This window comes from Columba livia, chromosome Z (assembly GCF_036013475.1).
Source record: "Columba livia isolate bColLiv1 breed racing homer chromosome Z, bColLiv1.pat.W.v2, whole genome shotgun sequence".
NCBI lineage: Eukaryota > Metazoa > Chordata > Aves > Columbiformes > Columbidae > Columba > Columba livia.
This window is the reverse complement of record NC_088642.1, coordinates 3,313,987-3,331,230: the sequence shown is the minus strand read 5'-3', so window position 1 is coordinate 3,331,230 and position 17,244 is coordinate 3,313,987. Positions and strand designations below refer to the sequence as shown.

Here is a 17,244-nt window from a genome sequence, read left to right as displayed (position 1 = left end):
TGAATTCTGTCCTTTATAATAGATTTGAGAAACCATCCTCTGGGAATCAGAGCCTCCTCTCTTGTCACTCATATCATGCTGCAGCATGACTGGTTCTCATTGTAGAGACATGGACATGGATATGGACAGCAATGTCTGCCAGGGCTGGGATTGTCAACATGAGAGAGCAGTGCCAGAGTGTTTGAGACAGAAATACATGATGTTCAGGAGAAATATCAACACTCGGATTTGCCCTTCTACCAGCTGATCCTCTTCGGGTTCCTGTTAATAACTTCATTCATGTGTTTAGAGGTGGAGAACCTGCTCTGAGTATAAGTCACACTGAAAACCCAGGAAACATGAGAAGAAATTCTTTTGCTGTTTAGCAAGTTCATCTAGGAGTGACAATGCTAGAGACACCAAATATTGGAGCAAATTAGAGAAAAACATCTACCAACAGTAGGAGATAACTGGGCCGAGTTTTAGCTCATTCTTCCAGCAAAGCAAAAGTTGCCTTTCAGTTAATCACAAACATCTTGGTGGCTCATGTGGCAGAACATCAGATTAGTGTGCTGGATGCAACTAGTCACTGCTTCGGGCTTTGGGACTTAAGCAACCTAACCAACATCAAAAACCATGCCATGCAGACTTCATCTGCAATGTGAGAATGAGGTTCCTTTCCTGTGGGCTCCCCCCACTATTTATTACAGTGAGCAAAACAGCTCTGTTTTTCACCTTCTGCATTTTCTCATGGACAAAAACCATAATAACTTGTAGTACATTGTGCAGTGATGCTGGAAAATCATAAGCTAATATTTGCATTTGTAATACATCAAAACACTCAGTTATCCAGGTTGTACCAATTTAGGGTCAGATCTTCAGTGGATTAAAGCCAGCTGTGTTGAACTACATCAGCAGAGGAAATAAAATCAGATTATAGGAAACAGTCATATATTTCTCCTTTTAAAATATTCTTTCAACCATTTCACTAACAGCTGCAATACCTTCATGCCTTAGAGCAGAAGATTAAAATGAGGAGGAAAGTGGGAGTGGGAGAAAAGGATATTTGTGGCAGGTATATCTTTTTTGCTGCGCCGATGATAAACCACTTAAATTTGGCCAAGCTATAAGTCTTTGCAAATTTCCAGTGTGTGCAGACTCAACAGATATCTCTGGTATATTTAGCATCTTGGTAATGCATTAAGCCAAAGAGTGAAGGGGGGCTTGGAGGTCCCAGCTTGCAGAATTCCCCCTCATCTGTCAGAGAAACTGCAATGACTGATACAGGAGAAATACTATGAGAGCAGGCAAATTCAAGTCTCAACAATGATTTTCACAGAATCCCAGAATGTCAGGGGTTGGAAGGGCCCTGGAAAGCTCATCCAGTGCAATCCCCCCACGGAGCAGGAACACCCAGATGAGGTTACACAGGAAGGTGTCCAGGCGGGTTGGAATGTCTGCAGAGAAGGAGACTCCACAACCCCCCTGGGCAGCCTGGGCCAGGCTCTGCCACCCTCACCATGAACAAGTTTCTTCTCAAATTTAAGTGGAACCTTTTGTGTCCCAGTTTGTACCCATTGCCCCTTGTCCTATCATTGGTTGTCACCGAGAAGAGCTGCAAAATCCACGGAAATGCTCAACAATTTATCTAAACTCTGAGTGTCCATAATTTTTTAACATCCCAATGTGAATCTTTAGAGAGTGTCTGGAAAGGTGAAAACTTGTTCTGTGTCCTTCTTGGTAACCAGGAACCTGTACAGCCAACAAATATCCTTGTATTCCTTGGCATCAGACCACCAAGAGGGTAAAATTGAGACATTTTGATCCCACATCATGCTCATATTAAACATCTCAGGCAAACCAACCTTTTCCAGGAACCAACCAGCAGAACCACCCTTGTTATTGTGCCCTATATTAATTTTCCTTAACCTTCCCAAATTTGGAGCGTCGAGCGTGAACTTGTCCTCTGCTCCCTTTTCAAAGTTGTCTTTGTCATTGTCCAGTTTCCTCACACCTGAGAAAAAATAGTGAAAAAACAAGGAGGAAAGGGTTACAGGCACATACGTGTTTGTAAGTGAAGAAATATTCAGGAATGTCACCACTGACGGAATCAGATATTCTCCAGGTACCATCTCTCTGCAGTCAGGATTTAAGGTAAAGGCAGAGGATTTTATATTCTAATAAAAGATGCCTTTTCTTGAGCACAGAAAAGACCATGATTTTCACTGTAATGTCACAGTTACTTACAGCTCTCAAAGTTTTCAGAAGTACACATCCAGATGGCTCTTGCATTTTTTTTTCCTTCTTTTCAAACCACCATATTTCCCTTTTATTTTTAACATCTTAAAAAAAAAAAATTCCAAACTCTTTGAAAAAAGGGTTTGGTCACAAAATTCAGATTTTGACATTTCAGGACACGGGATTCTTTGCTGCCTTATACAGGAGGGATTTATTTTCAAATTAGGATCTCACCAGGGCTATTGGCTTTTCCTGCTCTCATAGGAGCTTGCGTCTATGAAAAATATTAAAGCACTGACCCTGGTTACAACCAACGTTGCTTGTGTGTGAGTGATGCTGTGAATGGGACTAAACCTGCCCGAGGCTCCAGTGCAAGAATAAGCGTTAAAGGGAAACTCATCCCACTTCTCTGAGTGGGGGATGAATCATTTTCTAGGGGTATTGTTTGCCTGCGCAGATATGACAGAATGCCTGGACAACTGGCTTAAATTTAGACTTGCCCCTTTCAGGTGTTTCCAGTGAGATCAGATGAATCCACTAGTAAAAGTCTGGAGAGCTAATCAAGGATGAGACTTATCCACTCAGTTTCATAATCTCTTCAAGGACACTTGGGAGACATAGTGACATTTCTCCTTGAATTTGATGGGATATGTGCAGTATAAAAGAGAGAATATTTGCTAGCTGGTTGTCCAGGAATTTCCACCCACCCTTCCCCATGGTGTGACCCAGGGACTTTGCTCTGGGCACACCTTTAAGTATTATTCAGGTAAAAAAAAAAAAAATATATATATATATTTTTAATAAATTTAAGTTCCAAGTACACTGTTGTTGCATAATCTACATAGGAAAACAAACAAACAAACAAACCAAAATAATAATAATAATAATAATAATAATAATAATAATAATAATAATAATAATAATAATAATAATAATAATAATAATAATAATAATAATACAATAATACAATAACAATAATAACAAATGAACAAAAATCTACTACCATTAATTTAAAGCCAGTTAATATAAACCTTAGTTAAATTATCTTTCTAAATGAGCAGGCTCAGCCACAACCTGTTCCACACTGAAAGGGCAACATTAAGCATCCAAAAGGATGGGACATGCAGCTCTCACTGCATACACTGTAAATACAGGTTGGTCTTGGATCTCTCGGTGGACTGGCCACTTACTGCAGTGGTTTATGCTGGTGGTTTATGCTGCATTTTCCCAGGGTTTGGGTGTTTTTGTGGCAGGTAACTGCAATCATGCTCACAGCCCAGCCACGACTGCTGCTCTGCAGATGCAGCTTCCAGGACAAGCAGATGTGAGAAACCCCAGAGCTAACAACACCATTTGTTGTGCCTTTCACTCAGCCAAATTATTCTGCATTTGCCAGATTGCTGCTGTGTGTTGTTCAGATCACAGGCCTGCAGAGCAGAAAGAAATATTTTAGGAAATTATTTGCATTTGAATACCTGTGTCTCCTTTCTCACCGAAGATATTAATGAAGACATCTGCATCTGTTCCACTGCCGCTAACTTCACCGGTGAAAACTCGGACCACGTATTTGTTGACTGCATGGAAAGAGGCAGAAATCCCAATGCATTAATAACTTTGATACAAAACACAATAGTACAAACCATTTCAGGTTGTGCTGGTGCTTGCTTGAAAGCACATCTGAGTCATGGCACCTAGATCCTGTGCACTGGAAGGAATAATATCCATAGTCGGAGCTCTGATACTTGGGTATTGACTGCCCTGGGCAAGAGGAACAGATCACCCGGTTCCTGGCCTTAACATTGATGAGAGGAAGGTGCAAATTTTGGTGTTGATACATGATCATCATATGAACTTGGACCTACACACCAGCCTTGGTTTTTCAAAACATCAATGAGTTACGGAGCCAGATATCTGCCCAAACCCAGACCTGACCCCTCTGGTCCGAATGCCATTTCAGAGCTATTTTTGCAGCTTGGTTTACATTAAGCCTGGCTGGTGACAATAATTATTTTGAAGAAAGGTCACTAACACTGCTAAAATACAAAAATCTGAAGCTGACCACCCTGATACTCTGCCCAGTTCAAAAAAATAATGATCTAGTCCTTTCCGTTTCATGGAGAAACAGGGGTGAAGTCAGAAGTTGTGACATTACGAAGCTACATGATGTGGTACCATATCAAGCAACACATGAGAGAGCCACACCATGAACATTTCACATATGCCATGCCAGTGATCTTGAGAACCAAGCTGTTCAGAGGGATCAGCATGGGACTAACTTGGCTCCAAAGAACAGTGAGAGTGAGCTCAGCTTCTTCTGAAATCAATGTGAAAACTCCCGTGGCCTTCAGTGTGACTACATTTTGGGCAAACATGAGCAGCTTGGAAAATCTGCCATTGAAATCTACCTGACTACCTTGCTCCTCCAAGCAAACTTAATCATGACAGACATTTAGTGCCATGCTCTCTGTGCAGAACCAGTGCTGGAGACAGACAGAAAGACACAGAGCAAAACTGATGAAGATTAATGCAAAATATACTGCCGAACCATACATAATAATGTATATGACCTCAACAAGGTGTCTGTTATACCGCGTCTTACTGGACCATGACCAGCTGATACTGCAAGTTCTGGGCTACATCACCTCTTTATTTCTGAGTCTTTGCTTCTGCAAAAGGGAAAAATACACACATTCTAAAAATAAACATTTTTTTGCACCATGATCCTTGGTGAGCAACTTTTTCCCTTCAGCAGGTGCAAAGTTAGGGGAGAAGCTTGTCTGGGCTTCCCATCCAACACAGATACAAATTCCCTAAGGAGCTACAGACTGTCACAAACCCTGGCTTACCACTCCCAGAGCAGGTCACCTGCCTCCTCCACCACAATCAGTGTATATTAAAGATTATTCTAAAAGACAGCAGACACTGTGGTGCATGTGCTCCCCCTGAGGCAGAAGATGCGAGAACAAGAGCAGGAGAAGCGGTTGTTGGACCATCCCCTGAATTACAAAGATGCGCTCAGCTCCCAGGGTGAGGAGGAAAAGGGCAGAGCCCAAACAGAAGGGAAAATCACCTGTCACGGTTTAATGAATGTGCTCTGGAAAGGCTAAAAATCGAGCTGACATCCCCTGCACCCCATTGCAAAACATGCCACAACAAATAAAATAATAATGATAAAAGTGCAATAAATACTAAACAACAACAACAAAAAAAGAGGAGGACAGAGACAGGCTCACATAAGGGAGAAAAAGCCTTAATGTTTCTCTTTAACTCTTTTGCTTCAGTTCAGAGAGCTCTTACAAGCTGCTAGGAATATGCCAACAGCAAAGGATTCAATTTGCATTAGCCAAGGCTGGAGATGGTGCAATTTAGAGCTCCCATGTGGCCACTAAGCTGCTGTAACTAAAAGTGACCCATTGTACATCAGGATCTTTAGTCTTAGACCGCATTATTCAAGAAGTTTTGATCCTTGCACCTCCTCTAGAATATTTATTCTGATGTCAACGATTAATTTCCCGCTCCACTTTTCAGGGACCACAAGAAGCTGATGGGATAAATGGGTCTACAAAGGGACAAGCATCAGCAGCTGAAGTCAGATTACCCTTGCAGGATCAGGCTCTGTGCCTCTAAATTATAGACCAGAAGGATGCTGAAAACATGCAGAGCACTGAGAAGAACATGTAGAGAAGAAGTCAATGAAGAGCAATCAGCATCTGTGACCAAAAACAGGGCAGGAGGGGCACCTTGTATGTCTTCTGCAGAAATACGACTGGTCAGCAAGAAAAATGCCAGTGAAAGATCTAACAGGGTGAAAGATTTCTCAGCATTGTTGTATTTAAAATCTAACGTTTACAATGATATCATCTGACAAACTGCTCAGAACACCAAGTGCTCCCAAGGGCTCTGCACACACATGGCGTTGCTGTCATAGTGTCACTATGGAGACTCCCTTGTTGGAGTTAATTCCTGAGTCTGGAGAGGTAAGCAATGCGCTGGGTTATCGCCTTGGGCTGGTGACAACCACAGGGCACTCTGCTGCAAGGGTTTTATGTTGTCTCCTAAAATGCAGGAAAAGCTGGGGTGTAGGGCATGTTCTTGCGTGCCTCTTCTCAGTGCTCCTTGCAGAGCAGACGTGTTTCCACAGGCAAAGGTACTCCAGGAGTGCTCGGATTAGGTCATAGCACACCCCTGCTCCACAGACCATGGAATCATGCCTCGTCTGTGCTCCTTAGGTTTCCCCCTCAAATGTTCTCAACTCTGAAACTGTGTGTGCTCAAGCCAGTCCCCATACCTGCCCCACTCAGCCCTGCATGCAGGACGATTATAGCTCCATCTTCAGGAAGCAAACAGGGTTAATCCTGAGCTGTGTTGCATTTTTGCCAGGATTTGCTCTCCCTATCTGAGCAATTCAGCACTCAGCTGCAGCAGAGAGAGTGGCTCTTCACTCTGCTCAGGGGCCCTTCTGTGCTTCATGCGTCAGCACACCTTACAGAATTGCATAGTGGATGTGCAGATTTAAATAGAAAGGGATGCTACATCTCAAAAAGACAGTGAGGATTCAGCTGCTAGAAGCATGTAGGAAAAAGCTCTCTTTGCAGCCAGGCAGAGATCTGGCTGAAGTCAAGCACTCTTCATTTTAAACATGGGTGGATGTTGTTCCCTATTCTGTAAGCCCTTAATTATGCATTATTTAAAACAGTAACATCATCTTTTCAAAAATACCCACTTGGCTTTTTTTAATCTCAATACATAGTTCTGAGTTCATCTGCAAAACAGAGACCAAGATGTTCCCTGGATTTTCTTTTTCCTGAATGCTTCTCCTAACACTGAGTACATGCAAAATGCTAATGTATGGCTGGTAAAAGCCGTAACTCCATCTAGCAGTTCAGACTCACTGCAGCACAGGCAGGGAGAAGGGAGCTTTCTGAAGAGCAAAATTAGCGGCTTCAGAAGCGCAAACTGCAAGATGCCAAGTGCAGAAGAGCTAACAAAAATTCAGCAGCAGCTGCAACACAAAAGTGCAAATGTCCAGCATGGTTACAGCACCTTGCTCTTCTTTACAGATGAGTGTCTGCTTGGTTAGAGACAATTGGGCTTCCCTGACATCACTCATCCAACACGCTGGCACACACAAAGCTGCCCCAAGAACGCATTAGGAAATGTTGCCAGGATGCCATCTCAGGCAAGCAGTGGGGTGGCACTAACTGACATGACTCCACTGCATTAATTTAGCAGAGGTGTGACAGCCAAGCAGCATTTCTGTTACTAATCAACTCTGCTGCAGCTTTCAACAGCTAAGAGGAAAGATTAATATTGCACCGTGGGTTAAAGTCAGGCTCTTTCCACTGAGGGCCAAGGGGTTTATTTCAGTGAAGGGCTGTGATGCTACTGGCACTGCCAACACTTCTCCTGGAGGAGGAAAGGCACGGGGCTCCTACCCCACAATATACCCTGACTAAGATGACCTCACTGCCACCTCCATCACCAACCCCACACCTCGCCCAGCATCTTTTTATCCAGCCCCAATGACCCTGGAAGACTTCGTGCACCCTTTCTCCTGCCTCAAACCACGGAAAATGCACAGACACATCCCAGCCAAGTCCTTCCATCTGCAAGATGCTGACAACAGCTCAGCCATATGAAATTCATCTGTTAATGCTGTTTATTTATTAATATGCTAGCATGGTCACCTGAAATGCCATAGGATGGAATTGCCTAAGGAAATCTGGTAGCTAATATTATTTGGGGCATTAGATACGGTGTTTTTGCATAAACTACTGAGTTTGCAGCAGCAGGAGCACCAGATTTAGGCAAGGAAAGAAAGTCAACTGTGCTTCATTACCTAGAGTTATCATCCCCTGCAGGGCACAACGAATTCCCTGCTAGACATCCCTGCCTACCTGTCTTGTGCATGACCCACTATGGAGCAGGTCAACAGCACAGCATCCAACAACTGAGAGGTGTCACAGCCTTCAGAAACGAGTCACGTTGGGTTAAAAGCAGGGAGCTAAGTCAGAAGCAGTGATGGATTCTTCTCATAAGGCAGCTTTTAGCAGTTATCCTTCTGTTTTCACAGTGCTCCCAAGGGTGGCAATGTCTAAGATCTATCCTGTGCTGCTCAGCAATGAGCAGGCAGATTTCAAAAGACACAAAGCGTGGACGGGTAGGGGACAGGCAACGCTACTGTCTCTGAATTGCTGCTGGCAAAGAAATACATTTGTATTTAGTATGAAAAGCAAAAAGGATTGTTGCTAGAGGCAGAGGCAAGAGGCTACATCTGCAGACAAGTCACAGTTTCAACCTGACTTTGCCACAGCCTTTTTTTCACACGCCCGAGAAGGTGGTTTAACATCCATATGCCTCGGTTCCTCGCTGTCAGATCGAGTCTGTCATTCCAGCGCACCAGAAGTTGTCTGACAAAATCTCTTCCAGATGGAAAGCACTGACTTGTCAAAATGGAATCTCCTTTATACAACTTCTATCAACACATGCCTCAGTAACTGCTGGACCTCTTGGACGCTGAAAGGTCAGACAGTCTAGGGTTAGGTCTCGAACCTGGGATCTGACCTCCCAACACACTTGATTCATAGACCTTGAGGTGCTGGAGCGAGTTGAGAGAAGGCAACAGAGCTGGAGAATGGGGCTGGAGAACAAGTGTGATGGGAGCGGCTGAGGGACCTGGGGGGTTCAGCTGGAGAACAGGAGCTGAGGGAACACAGGGACACAAAGAAATGGCCTCAAGTTGTGCCAGGGGAAGTTGAGGTTGGATCTGGGGAACAATTTCTTCCCCAAAGGGCTGTGGGGCATTGGAACAGGCTGCCCAGGACAGTGCTGGAGTCACCATCCCTGGAGGGGTTTGAAAGATGCATAGATTGGGTTCTCAGGGACGTGGGGCAGTTGTGGACTTGACAGTGTTGGTTTAACAGTGGGACTCAATGATCTTGAGGATCTTCTTCAATCAAAATGATGGTAGAGATGCCTTACTGCATTTTCATACACAGCACTATCTCTGGAGTTTCTGCAAATACTGCAGAGAAGAAAATTCGCCCAGCTGTAATCATTACACCTCTCGCTACTGCAGTAGCAGGGACCCTAGAGATAGCTATGCAGAGCAAGACATAATGAGAACCTAAAGCAAATCCTGTAAACGCAGAGGAGTCCTGGTGAGTTCACCAGGGGCTAGCTGTCTCTCAAAATCATGGCCTGTCCTTGCACAGAACAACTGCACAGAGTTAAGGAGTTTTTTTCCTCATCCAGCAAAGCCTTGAATTCAAAGGGTTGGTTTAGGGCTTGAGAATAATTCGTGTCTATCAAGAGTAATGGACAAATACCTGTCTTAATGAGCTGCACCTTCAGGGGTGGTGAACAGCTCCTTAAACGGAGGGTTCAAACTGGAAATGCAAAGCACAAGCACAACAGGAGTGCAGGCGATGCTGATGAAGAAAGATCTCCACACTGTTTTTGTCCATGAACACCTCTACCAAAACATAGTGTTAGTGGGGGAGGAATGCTGAAGAACCTTTACATGGTTTTGGGCTGTACATCAGAGGCAGCACCAAGGATACAAGGCTAGACATGAGGAAGAAATGTATTACAGTGGGGGTGGTGAGAGCCTGTCCCAGGTTGGCCAGAGAGGTGGTGGATGAACCATCCCTGGAGACATCCCAGGCCAGGCTGGACGGGGCTCTGAGCAACCTGAGCTGGTGAAGATGTCCCTGCTCATGGCAGGGCGGGCACTGGGTGAATTTTGAAGGTCACTTCTAACCCAAACTATTCTATAATTCTATGATCAGCATTTCATTAGTCTCAGAAGACCTCTCTAAAAAAGTGTTCTTCAGAAACAGATATTTTTGCTGCCTCCCAAGGAGGCATAAGACATGGGAAAAGAAAACTATAATGTTTGCTCTGCTGAATATTACTTTATCCTAATCTGCTGTCTTATGCCCCTCCTATAATGAACTCAGATGTTTGGTCTCCCCATCCAGCCCAAAGAACATGAAATTCAGCCCAATTTTTGGTGATTTTTATGTGAAATCGAAGTATGCATCAAAACAGTTAAATATATTAGGATTCAGCCCAGATCATCCATCTGCAAAGCCTGCGAGAGGCAATCTACCACATGCAGGAGTCTTTGCTTGTAGGGTATGCTAAACTGGTGTTCCTACTGAGACTTCAAAGTGATGATGACATTTTGAAGTGGGTTTTAAATGACCTTGCTCAAGAGACAATAGTGGTATAGCTGTTGAGGCGTGGAGCTTAACATGGGCAACCCACCTTGTGACAGCAGCGCAGAAATGCTTGTTCACCTAATTCTCCAGGATTTCTCATTATTTTTCATTAGTTCAGCCCCAGGGTGGGAGTCCATGAGAAAAAAAATTCCAGACATTTCACAAAAGAAATATCTGCTTCCTGCTTTCCCCAGATCTGCTATTACAAAATTGGGGAAATCACTGAAAATAACCCCTTGGGTAAAATATTTCTGCTGAGGATGAAGAGTAAAAAATTTTACAATATTATTTAAAATCATATTGCTATCTCTGTACTTCAGTCTTGCTCTGTATAAATAATATATTTAAAGAAAGTCACTATTTCAAATATGATAGTTGAAATAATTGCAATATCTAAACATATTTGCCAAAATTATCCCATTTTCACAAACGTGCTGCACTATCTGTTTTGCATTGTATACATATAGGCCTATATGCCAGCCACACACAAGTATTTCTCATGTCTCTCCAAAATCTTTTATCTTTAAACATGAGATCCTTTATATGAATTACAGATATTGATTTCCATCCCATTTCTGAGCTCTGTGCATCTTGTCTTCCTAGTGGCTTACAAGCCACCGGTGTTTTTTACTTCTACATTTCAATTTCTCTATGCCCTTACTCATTTTTAGACACAAAACAATGGGTAAAAGATATGTTACCAGTAAAATGTCCACAGTTGACTTGTTTTAGACATGGTATAATGAGGCAGGCAAATTTCGCAGGGAGAATAAAATCCTTATCAGTCCAACCAAAGTATTTTTGAAAAGGAAAAAAAGAATATAGTTGGACACTCAGTGTGTCAAATAAAATGAGAGTTTTTTTCCATTGTTATCAACTGGGTAGTAAAAAATATTAGTCCTTCTATAAACCTCGTTTACTGAAAATCTCAGCATGCAGCAAGGCCTCGTCCTTAATACAGGGGGTATTCACCATTATTCAAAAGTAAACAACCCATATTTATTTCATAAATATATTTAGCTGCCTTTTCCTGTGCTGATTACACACTTCCAGTTCTCAGTGTAAATAAAGATGAGTTTTGATGAGCAGGCACCACCTATTAATATTTCATCCCCCCTCCTTCTACATCCTCAGAATTAATCTTTCCAGATATTCTGATCATGGAAGTTCCCAAACTGTAACAATTCATTTTGAATCATGACCCAGGGGAGACAGGAGAGGGACCAGTCTCACCCTCCAGGCCCAGTTCTTCATAAAATGAGGCTGCAAAGCCCACAGGGCATCATCCACCGGTGTCTTGCATCCAAAGTGCTGCTCCTTATCAGAGCTTCCAAGTACCAGTATGTTATTGAGAAATATTGGCCACAGCTTCAGTTCAGACCCAGTCCAGCCCTTAGGGACATGCATAACCCATTGGGACAGGAAGGGTTTAGCTACTGATTCAAGGTCAAGCATGATCTGAAAGACATATAGATGAGGTTTTTGGGGACATGCTTAGTTACCAGTGTTGGGTTAATGATTGGACTTGATGATCTCTTCCAACCAAAATGATTCTATGTCCATACAACACCTGCTGCCACAAGTGCTTCCTCAAGCCACAGCTGGGTTTGTGTCTCATAAATCTTTAAGTCAGCCAACATTAAAACTCTAGACAATGAACTGTGAAGTCTTAACAAAAACCTTCTCTCAGAGGACAGAAATTATACAGCTCACTTTCCCAAACACATGAGATTTAGGTCCTAGTGGATCTAAAAACCTCAGAAAACATCTAGGACATGTTGACTCTACATGTCCCCCTCTACTCTGCCCTGGGGAGACCACACCTGGAATCTTGTGTCCAGTTGTGGCCCCTCAGTTCCAGCAGGACAGGGAACTGCTGGAGAGAGTCCAGCGCAGCCACCAAGATGCTGAAGGGAGTGGAGCATCTCCCGTGTGAGGAAAGGCTGAGGGAGCTGGGGCTCTGGAGCTGGACAAGAGGAGACTGAGGGGTGACCTCATTCATGGTTATAAATAGGTAGAGGGCGAGTGTCATGAGATGGAGCCAGGCTCTTCTCGGTGACAACCAACGGTAGGACAAGGGGTAATGGGTTCAAAGCGGAACACAGGAGATTCTACTTAAATATGAGAAGAAACTTCTCAGTGAGGGTGGCAGAGCCTGGCCCAGGCTGCCCAGGGGGGTTGTGGAGTCTCCTTCTCTGCAGACATTCTAACCTGCCTGGACACCTTCCTGTGCAACCTCATCTGGGTGTTCCTGTTCCGGCGGGGGAATTGCACTGGATGACCTTTGAGGTCCCTTCCAACCCCTGACATTCTGTGATTCTATGCTTGCACAGATACTCTCAAAAGGAAGAGGCAGAGGAGTCCAGCATAATGCCTGCAGAGACTCATGGACTGCCTTTCCTACCTTCGAAGGAAACTGGCCTGTCTGTCTCTCTGAACATGGTCTTCTCTGACCCACCATGAACATAAACTGTCCAAGTCTCCTTGGGTGATCTCATTAACGCCATCCCAGACAAGGACAGACCAATGATTCGAAGAAACTTGTGGAAGACTAATGGATTGGGGCTGACCTGCATGTTGCTCAGCTGAACTTCTCTCATTTGTAATTATAATAAATTTTGTTGCCATTTTTTGAAGGCAAGGCTACCCTCTGCATGCATAAGTGCATGGGCACTTTTCACCACTCAGCTGGCTTTACAGGAATCCAGTTCCCAGTCGCTCAGTGTGACCTTACAGCCACTACCCCTTAGGACATAACTGTGAAAACTCACAGATACACCATATATCAAACCCAAGTCATGCCAGAACTGACATAACCATTGACCTTCCAGTTCAAAGCCGGTTCTTGTATCAGCAAGGCAGAAAACATGCAGATTTAACCCCAGATACAGCATGGCTACACTGACTCTTGTCTTGCAATCCATTTTTTAAGTAATATCAATAAGAAACAAAAAACAAAACAAAACAAAAAGGTGACCAATGCCTGGCACCTTTAAGTATGGAAAAGATGTTAATGCAATGGTGTTGGATGCTCCCATCCCCAAGGTCTGGGTGTGCCAGGCATACTGACTGCCCTGCTCCTCAGTAATGTGATATATAACGCACCCATTGTAAACACATTCATTTTTAATAGAGCAAATAAGACCAAACCACACCCACAAAAACCAGAGAACAGAGGAGTTTTACACTTTGAGGTCACACACATGCTTCTGTCCTACTGTGAATACGCAGCTTTGAAATAGTTTGACATGAGTTGCTGTCCCATGAACATTTGCAGCCCTTTGTGTCCAACTTTAAACAATTTCATAGTGCTGATGGCCAAAGAGCCAGCTGGAAATCAGTCCTTGACTCTCAGCCTCAGCAAGCTGGTTGGCAAGACTTGACCAAAATTTGACAGGTTAGCATAAATAGAGATCACACAGAAGACTGAATTAATTTTCAGGTATCTGTGCTCTTTAATGTGGTTTTAAGGAGCAAGCGAGTGCCCTTCCAGAAATAATATTCCTGCTTTCTCTCAGTAAAAGAGTGAGTATGAAGAATTGTTCTGGTTAGGGAGAGATTTCAAGGGTGATCAAGAACAGCCAATATGTGTTGGTTATACATAACCACAACTTTTTCCCTTGTTTTGAGGAAAACTGGGGGGCACACTGTGGATAACTTAGACTAAGCTCAACCAGCTAAATAGCAGTAACAGTCTGTTGTGACCCCAGAAAGAAGATGGCTTATGGATAATCAACATACCATGTAAGCCAACAAAACCTCAACTCCTTTTATGAATTAGCACAAAAAGTAGCCTTGCAAAAATATGCCAGTGTTATGCCTTGAGACACTCTTCAATCCACCTGAAGGCCAAATCTTGGGACCCCCTGCTTTACAGCTGGGTGATAAAAGGCGTACCCATCACACACAGGGATGGAGAAAGACACAGCCCAGGTGTCCCACCTGCAGTGGGTGCAGAGCAGCTTCGGGTCTGCAAACCAGCAGGGAAAAGGGAGTGAAATCCAACCAAATGAGAGTCACCATGGGGTGGGAGACACAAGGGTCTGTCCACAGAGTGGCACAAGTGATTCATGACTAGTCTGCAAACACCAGACAACAGGCTGGGAACGGATTCCCAAATCTCATTTTCTTTTGTATCTCCGTTGGATTACTGGCCCAATTAGTGCTCTCCTCCCCCACCGCTTTGGTAGGACATCAGACACCTTCCGAGTGATCCAAAACCCACCATACTCAAAGGCAAATGAGCACCTGACTTCAGCTTTGAGCCTGTCCCTTGCATAAAGGCTCAGCCACAGTCATACAATCCTAAGGCTTCATAAACTCAAGCGAAGCAGAATAAGGCTGAACAATAGCCCTTCCTTGTAATTAATACCTGTAGTGTAAATTAATCCAGGCTGCCAATAGCAGCTGCTGGGTAAATAAGAATCTGCAGCACTATCGCTGTCAAAGGGCCATGGGCATATGATGCTGTGGATGTGAATACAGGGAATAAAGGATCATTCAAGCAGGAACACTTAAAATGTAACCTGTTCTTGAGAAATGTGTGGCACTCAACGGGGAACATGGAACCATTTTATTCAGAGAAGTAAATGCAATCACTCAGGCATCTGCAATCACTGAGGCATCTGCAGTCACTAAGTGTTCCTGCCATCCTCGGTAACTCTCTTTGGACCATGAAAAGAACTCTTCTTTTTTCTGTTTGTGTGTCCAATGTTTCAGTTATATATGGACTGTTTTTTCAGAACATACTATTTTCTGCAATTTGAAATACAGTCTCTATTTTTTTTTCCTTTAAATTAACCTCTTCAAATTCTTAGCCCCACAGGGATTCTGTGGCTGGCCTGTGCTCCTTACCAAGAAAGAGTCTGAGTCTCCACATGGCTTGGAAGGTTTTGGTCCAAGCACCAACAATCTCCTTCGAATGCATTTCAAATGCCTCTACAGAGGTTCAACAAACCAGAAACAAGACAAAAATCATTAATTTTTCTCCAGCCTACATCCCACACATATCACAGAGAAGATGCACGTCTTAGCAGTTCAAGTGAGGAAGATAAGTCCTCATGACAAAGATGAGAAAGTTCTCCAGAAAGTCAAAAGCTGAAGAAGTTGCAGGGGAGGCAACACGAAGGAAACTTCTTTGTTTTATCTCCAGAAACAAACCAGACTGTGTCTGCAAATGAAGCATGAAAACAGAGCACAGGACTCAGGTCTGTAACTATAGTTGCTGGGAGGTTTGCAAAGAACTTAATAAATAAAAGGGTGAACAGTGATTGAAGAGACATGACCAGAAAAGAGAATAGTATGGCACTGAGCTCTGCTAATGGGAACACGAACTGAAGAGAGAGCAACTAATGTTTCTTTACAGGCACATAAAACCACCAACCTACATCATTATTCATTTATCTAGTAGCCTAGAAAATATTAATACTTAAAGTGTAAACAACACTGTTTAATCCATTTGGAAGAAAAAGAAAGAAACAAACAAAAAAAAAAAAACAAAAACAACAACACCAACACAACCAAATTTAGGGCAAATGAATTGTATGTATGAAGAAAATCATATCACAATCTAATTTCAGACCTTTACAGATCCAGAGGGAGCCAAATGAATTCAGATAAATTTACATTTGCAGTTGATAGTTCACCTCAGCAGCCTGGGAATGTTTATCTTTCATTAATTATGGTTCAAGGGGAACTGCAACCTGAGATAGCTGAGCTAACCCTCTCCTCTTACAGATTCAGACCTGCCACCTGGACGACATCCAACCCTTCACCCGTGCCTCTGGCCTCAGCCCAGATCCCTGCGTTTACACAGACGGCCTCAAAGCATCCAAACCACCCGACTCAAAAGTGGGGTTTTCTCCTGATAAAAGCAATGGGAACAGATGCGTTTTTTGACAAATGCCTCGTTAAATCCCTGCTTTCATACTCTTAAGGCAAGAGGCAGTCTTATTTGTATTTTTTCTGGATCAAGCATGCAGTGAATAGTTGATATACAACCCAATAACAGTTCTCCAGAAGATCGAGCACTTGAGACTAGGTTTTCTCCTGCTGAAATGAAAAGTTGTTCCAGTAATTTCATTGGAGCTGCACTGATTTTTTTAACAGCTGAGGGTTTAGCCCACAAATCTTTTCCTGCTGAAAGACAGGTGTCGAGCAGGATGGAGGAAATCAAATGTGCTCCTTTGAATCAGCTCTCCCAGGCAGGAGCAATAATAAATTCAGATAAACTGTTGTGTCATGTAAAAATCTATTAAGATTGAAGAGTTGACTTCCCCCTCCAGGGAACCTCTCACCAATTGTGTATCGCTGTGACTCATCTGCCACCTTCTCCAGACCCCTCCTGCCCCTCAAGTGTCCTTAACTCTTCAGTTTCACAAACCAAACCAATAAAATAACAGCAAAGGCCTTTGGCACACACAATCCCAGCAGTTACAGGGTGGGTTTTTGGCAGAGCATCTCCAGACGTTATCTCATTCCCCTGTGGCAGACACCCTGGAGGGGTCTGCATTTATAACATACTCCCACATACGTTTCTTGTCAATGGATGTTATTTGTGAATGCTAACTCACACACAGTATCCTTTAATGCTTGCATCTTCAACATATTGAAACTGTTTTAGGAGGTCATATCTTAGTAGACAAAAATTATTTAATAACTCAGGAACAAACAGTATCATAGTATATTGTTTCACTGTTAATTTAAAACAGGACCTCAATAAAAAATTCATACTTGGCTCTTCCAGACTATCTATCGATGCTCAAAGCCCTGTATCAAGGCTGGCAATACAATATTTTTACCA

General features: G+C 43.2%; 1 protein-coding gene across 1 annotated transcript in view; it reads right to left on the bottom strand.

Annotated features, from left to right (window-relative positions):
- Positions 1-17,244, bottom strand: part of LOXHD1 (lipoxygenase homology PLAT domains 1) — a 154,533-nt gene that overhangs the window by 108,071 nt on the left and 29,218 nt on the right. The window contains exons 5-6 of the mRNA XM_005500411.4: positions 3,693-3,791; positions 1,845-1,993 (exon numbers count right to left, since the gene is read on the bottom strand). Of these exons, the coding sequence (XP_005500468.2) occupies positions 1,845-1,993; positions 3,693-3,791 (248 nt within the window). The remainder of the gene's footprint in view (positions 1-1,844; positions 1,994-3,692; positions 3,792-17,244) is intronic.